Genomic DNA, 5,935 nt, shown 5'->3' on the forward strand with positions numbered 1-5,935 from the left:
TCCTCAGGAAATGTCAGGAATTCTTCCCATACGTTCTCTGCCTTGGAAACTTAAGTACTCTGGCAGAGAATTCCAGATACGTCCTCTAGGAAGAGGATACTCTCTGTCACATGTAGTGTGTTAACTATTCCAAAGCATTTTTATATCTCTTGAGAAGGTGGCCATGATCAAAACCTCTTATTTTCTGCCCAGAGCCTTCCTAATCCTTGTCCTGCTGGGTGCCTTGGCAGTTGTCTTTATTATTCAGCTTTTCACCCAAAGATCAAGGTTTCAACCTTTGGGGAGGTCACCTAACTAACATCCGTCTTGATTTGGAAGAGTGCATCCTTTCTGCTCCGTTTTTGTTTTCATTCTCCTTTATCCTCCTTTTCTTGAAAATTCGGATGTGAATTTCCTGTAGCCTATGTGTCTTTATCTGACAGAACACAGGAAGTTGGGGAAGCCTGGTGGCTCAGTGGTTGAGCATCTGCCTTCAGCTCAGGTGGTGATCCTGGGGTCCTGGAATGGAGTCCCACATCGACCCCCCAACAGGGAGCCTGTGCTCCCTCTGCCTATGTCTCAGCCTCTCTCCCGGTGTCTCTCACGAAGAAAGACAGAAAATCTTAAAAGAAAGGAACACAGGAAATCGTTCTCTTTTTGTTTACAGCCTGAGGACTGTGATTGGTCAAAGCTGTCTATGCCTACTGCATAGGTACCTCAACTATCAGGACTCTACAAACTTCTCTTCTCTGAACAATGTCCAGGTCAGGAGATCAAATTGCCTCAACGTTTGAGAGCCTTGGATTGTGGCCTGAGCTTGTGTGCTTGCAAGGCCGATTCTTCCTACCAATTTCTTTAAGATGAATGAAATGAGGGGCACTTGGGTGGCGCAGTCAGTGAAGCATCCACTCTTGGTTTTGGCTCCGATCATGATCTCAGGGTTGTGAGACTGAGTCCTGGGTCAGGCTCTATGCTCATGGGGGAAGTCTGTTTGAGATTCTCTCTCCAGCTCCCTCTGCCTTTCCCACTCATGCTCTCTCTCAAAATATAAATGAATAAATGAATGAATGAATGAATGAATAAAAATAAATAAATAACTCTTAAAAAAAGAGATAAATGCAATGATACCAGTACGCCAATCCATGACCACAAAGAACAGGTTCCCCTCGGCAAGAATGGGGCCAGGAACACTATATGTGCCAATGAACCTCATGTCAGAGAAGATGCAAAGCCCCTTTTCATTAGCCAGAACTCTTAAAGGCATATTGGTCATAAAGCTGAGAAGAATGTTTAGGAAGACGTTTGTAGACTGAAATGGTTCTCTATAGGAAAGATATAATAATTTCCTTTGTTATTGAAACAACTCAAAATGTATGCCCCATCACCAGGATTATTTCTATTTTTAGAAAGATGTAACTAAAAATGTCCTTGACCTGAAATCAAAGGACCTGCTTCTGTCAATTATTTGCTGTATGGTCAAGCATTTCCTGCTCTCTAAGTGAGAATGAAAATGGAATGATAATCTTGGCTCTGCCTGATTTGTGGGACAATTGTGATGACTGAATGAGATAATAAATATATTGAAGCTACAATTTACTTTTGGGCGTCATATCTACGTATACATATATATATATACACATATATATGTATATATACATATATACATATACTTAAAGTAAAACTTCAAGAAGGACTTCATAAAGGAAGTGCTGTAATAACACACACACACGTACACACACACACACACACACAGACAGGAAAAACGACATGAACATACAAACATTGGATGCAGGATGACACAGATTTTATTAGGAAAGAACGGAAGGAAGAAAGTTCAAAGCCATTGCAAAGGGCTTAGTAACCTGGCAGGACTTACTAACTATAATGCATCTATCTAAAAAGATGATCAGTACTGATCACTGCGGAGAGCTAACTATGCACTCATAAGAATGTGTTTCTATGCCGTAGAAGTGAAAGGTGATGATCACTTTTCGGAGACTGAGAGTGTGAATCAGTGGATGTTGACCAGCATCTGGGGTTGACCAAATGTTGTGGCTCAGCAATTGCTACAGTAAACCAGAGACACTAGAATACAATCAAATTGAAGTAGATTGCATTCCCTCCATAGACTCATAAGCATTGCTGAGAAAGATGACAGGGGCAGTGTAAGCATGTGTTCCCAGGAAAGCCGAGGGAGCAACTTCTTGTAAGACAGGAACTTTGGCAAAATGGCGTAGGATATATATTCCGGTGAGTGCTGAGTCTATAGCAAGTTGCTCAGCAGCAGCAAGGCTGGCAGCAGCTGGATCCACAGCCCTGGGCTAGGCACCCGGGCAGGCAGCAGCAGGTGGGCTGGTAGCAGGTTCTCCTGCAGATAACGGGGGTGCAGCAAGCTGGCTGGGAGCAGGGAGTGCAGCAGCAACTGGGGTGGCAGCAAGGCTGGCAGCAGCTGGACACACAGCATGCGGGCTTGCAGCAGGTGGTCCTACAGCAGGTGGTTTGACAGCAAGTTGGGCGGCAGCAGCAAGGCTGGCAGCAGCTGGACCCGCAGCCACTGGACCCACAGCAGCTGGGCTGGCAGCAGCTGGACACACAGCATGCGGGCTTGCAGCAGGTGGTCCTACAGCAGGTGGTCTGACAGCACGTTGGGCGGCAGCAGCAAGGCTGGCAGCAGCTGGACACACAGCATGCGGGCTTGCAGCACGTGGTCCTACAGCAGGTGGTCTGACAGCACGTTGGGCGGCAGCAGCAAGGCTGGCAGCAGCTGGACACACAGCATGCGGGCTTGCAGCACGTGGTCCTACAGCAGGTGGTCTGACAGCACGTTGGGCGGCAGCAGCAAGGCTGGCAGCAGCTGGACCCGCAGCCGCTGGACCCACAGCAGCTGGGTTGGCAGCAGCTGGACACAGAGCATGCGGGCTTGCAGCACGTGGTCCTGCAGCAGGTGGTGTGACAGCACGTTGGGCGGCAGCAGCAAGGCTCGCAGCAGCTGGATCCACAGCAGCTGGGTTCGCAGCAGGTGGTCCTGCAGCACGTGGGCTGGCAGCACGGGGAGCAGCACGATTCACTCATGGTGTCGCAGGTGGAGGCGTGGGCTTCTGTTCTGAGGTGACGTTCTCAGATTCTGACTGATGCCTCCTTCCATTCTGGGGCTTTTATACACTGGACCCCCTCACCCCCAACGTATGGACCAATGGGCAGGACTTCCCTTGTTTATACCGTTTTCCATAGTCACTGGCGGCTGGTAGAAGAGGAAGTTCCCTAAGTGTTAGGAATCCCTAGAGAATGGGTGCTTAACATGTTTTAATTGAGAGTAACTCATAGGAAGATTGTCAGAGGGAAGCAAGGTGGTCACGTTAGCAGCCTCGTTCTTGCTTCCGGGGCCGTGGGATCACGTGATGCAGTTCCTGGGAAGTGGTTGGTGAGTCAGTTTCGTGCTCCTTGCCCAGCATTGGTAGTTTGGCTGCATGCAGACTGGGAGTATCCCTGAGGTGAAGGGAGCTTGATGGTTATATGTTCATAGTGATGAATTGCAATCATGCTGGAGCCCGAGTCTGTTTCCCCAAAGTGCCTCATTCCAGAGGCCCGCAGGCATCTGTCTCTTGGAGCACCCTACCTCGTTTGCATAGGGCAGTGCATTCAAAGAAACTTGGGTGGAGGACATCTGGCATCATGTCTTCCATATGTCAAGGCCGAATCGAGCAGGTGGATAGAAACAGGACTAAACCAGCATCCATGATCATACTTCCTCAGTGACCAGCAGTCCTGCTCTGATTTACCCAGAAATGAGTGTTTTCCCAGGCTGTGGGTATAAGCGGGGCATTTTGGGGTGAGTCGGTGACCCTAGTCCTAACCTTGTTAACCAGCAGAGTGAGATATTTAATGGCACTGACTCCACAGTTACTGTTTTCTCTTCCTCCCTCCCCCCGTGCCATCCCTTCTCCTCCTCTTTTCCCTCGTCTTTCTCCTCTGTCTTCCTTTAACACAAATTGTGCCCGCCTGCCTGCCTGCCATCGTGAAGGAGAAAATGTGGGGTCTGAGTGGAGAAAATCGTGGACTGTAGATGATGCCTTACACACGCCAGCCATAGAACTCAGATCTTCCTGTGTTCAGGACAATTTCTATGCAGCAGCAGATCCGCATCTCTATGCCTCGGGGCTGGCTGTTTTCATGCAACAGCAGGATGTCATGTTGCCTGGGTGTGTGCCGCACTGACAGAAACGCTCAACCAATGCTTCTGCAGAGTTGGTTTATGTGACTACAGGGCTGTCCTTGCTCCTGAAATAGGAGAATCCTGACATGGCTCTTTCTTTCTTTCTTTTTTTTTTTTTTCTGATATATTTCTCAGGATTGAGCCAGTTGAAAACTGTGACGCTGGCCTCCATCCTGTATCACTTCCCCACCTTCCAACCAGTGGGATCTGCCCTCCCTCCCGCAAGAAACCACATGCCTGAATGCTGTTCTTCAGAGTAGCTTCTGGGAAAAACCAAACTCTGACATTACCTATCTCTGTCCTGATTTCCTCACTTCTACCATGGGAACCTTAGGATGTACTTTAAGAATTCCTTCAAGGATTAGGAGGGAGGAGTTAAGTGGCAGAGAAGGAGGGGGCCATGGGCTTTCCTGATCCCTCCAACACAGCTCTGTTGAGGTCAGGTCACTTGGAACACCCAGGAAATTGATAGGAATGTGGGAAGAAGGACCTGTGTGGTTGGGGGCACATGGCCCCTGCAGGTATGAGGTGTGTTTAAGTGAATTGGGGGAGAGGAAAACTGTTGTGCCACGGAGGGGAGGGGGGCCGTTTCTGTGGGGGGAGAAAAGGGAGACAAAGAGAGAGGGGTTGAGAGAGTCCAGTGTTGGGTGCACACAAGAGGAAAAGTCCCTGGGGCACGTGTGTGGCTCAGTTTGTTCAGAGTCTGACTTTGGCTCAGGTCATGATCTCTGGGTCCTGGGGCTGAGGCCAGCATCAGGCTCTCTCAGTGGGAGCTCAGTGAGAGACCTCTCGTCCCTTCCTTCTTTGTCCCACACCCCTGCAATGCTCGCTTTCTCTCTCTTTCTCTGTCTCTCTGTCTCTCAAAAAAAAAAAATAGATGGATGACACAAAATGTAGGAGAGATTTTCATGAGGCAACGTAAATACAGCTTATGTTTTGCCCAACACATGTAGCTAGTGAGTAGCAGAAGAGGAATTTGAATAGTGTTCTTAACGATTCCAATTCTCATAACCAAGATCTACCGTAATCTCTGATAGAGAAACTAATGATTGAACATAAAATTGGAGATGAAGAGTTGCACAATTATTGAAGGAGAGTAGTACAGAAAACGGATAATGCAAGCTAGCATCATCCTCTGAAGTTGGCACAAACAGACGTAGGCCCCAAAATGGGGTGGGGGTGGAAGCTAGAAGCTCTATAGAACCTTTCCCTAGATTTCTGTCTGCAAGTTTTATAGGTTTAGGCTTTACATTTGGGGCTATAATCTATTTGAGTCGGATGTTGTATATGATATGAGGGTTGGGTTGAAGTTTATTTTGAGGAGTGGGGGGACATGTCTGTTTAATTGTTCCAACACCATCTGTTTAAAAGACTACACTTTCTCTGCCTATAAACTTGGCACCTTTCTGCAAAATTCAATGCCTAATCAACGTGTGTCTATTTGTGGACTCTCGGTTTTGTTGCACTGATTTCTATGTTCATCATTTCATGTGTAGCCCACCAAACAGCTCTGTTTTTGAAACCAAGATGGAGTTTCAGTGCACATGCAATTTTGAACAAGTTACTTTCCTCAACACTGGTTTCCTCAGCTCCAATATGGAAGTAGTGATGCTCACTTTCCAGGATTGTATGACAAATAAAGACTGTGCAGGTAAAGCATCTCTCTGAGTGCCCAGTGTGTGGCAGGTCCTCAGGAAATGTCAGGAATTCTTCCCATACGTTCTCTGCCTTGGAAACTTAAGT

At 47.7% G+C, this 5,935-nt stretch overlaps 1 protein-coding gene across 2 annotated transcripts; it reads right to left on the bottom strand.

The window, feature by feature from the left end:
* Positions 1-1,761: 1,761 nt before the first annotated feature.
* LOC119873270 (keratin-associated protein 4-12-like) lies at positions 1,762-3,120 on the bottom strand. 2 transcript variants are annotated; one of them, XM_038547362.1, is made up of 2 exons: positions 2,780-3,120; positions 1,762-2,689 (listed from the first exon to the last, which is right to left on the bottom strand). In XM_038547362.1, the coding sequence occupies exons 1-2, from the start codon at positions 3,049-3,051 to the stop codon at positions 2,257-2,259; spliced, it is 705 nt and encodes a 234-aa protein (XP_038403290.1). In that variant the 5' UTR covers positions 3,052-3,120; the 3' UTR covers positions 1,762-2,256. The 2 variants fall into 2 exon arrangements, with proteins under 2 accessions (XP_038403290.1, XP_038403289.1); XM_038547361.1 differs by having other exon boundaries at positions 1,762-3,120.
* Positions 3,121-5,935: the final 2,815 nt, after the last annotated feature.

Source organism: Canis lupus, chromosome 9, assembly GCF_011100685.1.
Source record: "Canis lupus familiaris isolate Mischka breed German Shepherd chromosome 9, alternate assembly UU_Cfam_GSD_1.0, whole genome shotgun sequence".
Taxonomy (NCBI): domain Eukaryota; kingdom Metazoa; phylum Chordata; class Mammalia; order Carnivora; family Canidae; genus Canis; species Canis lupus.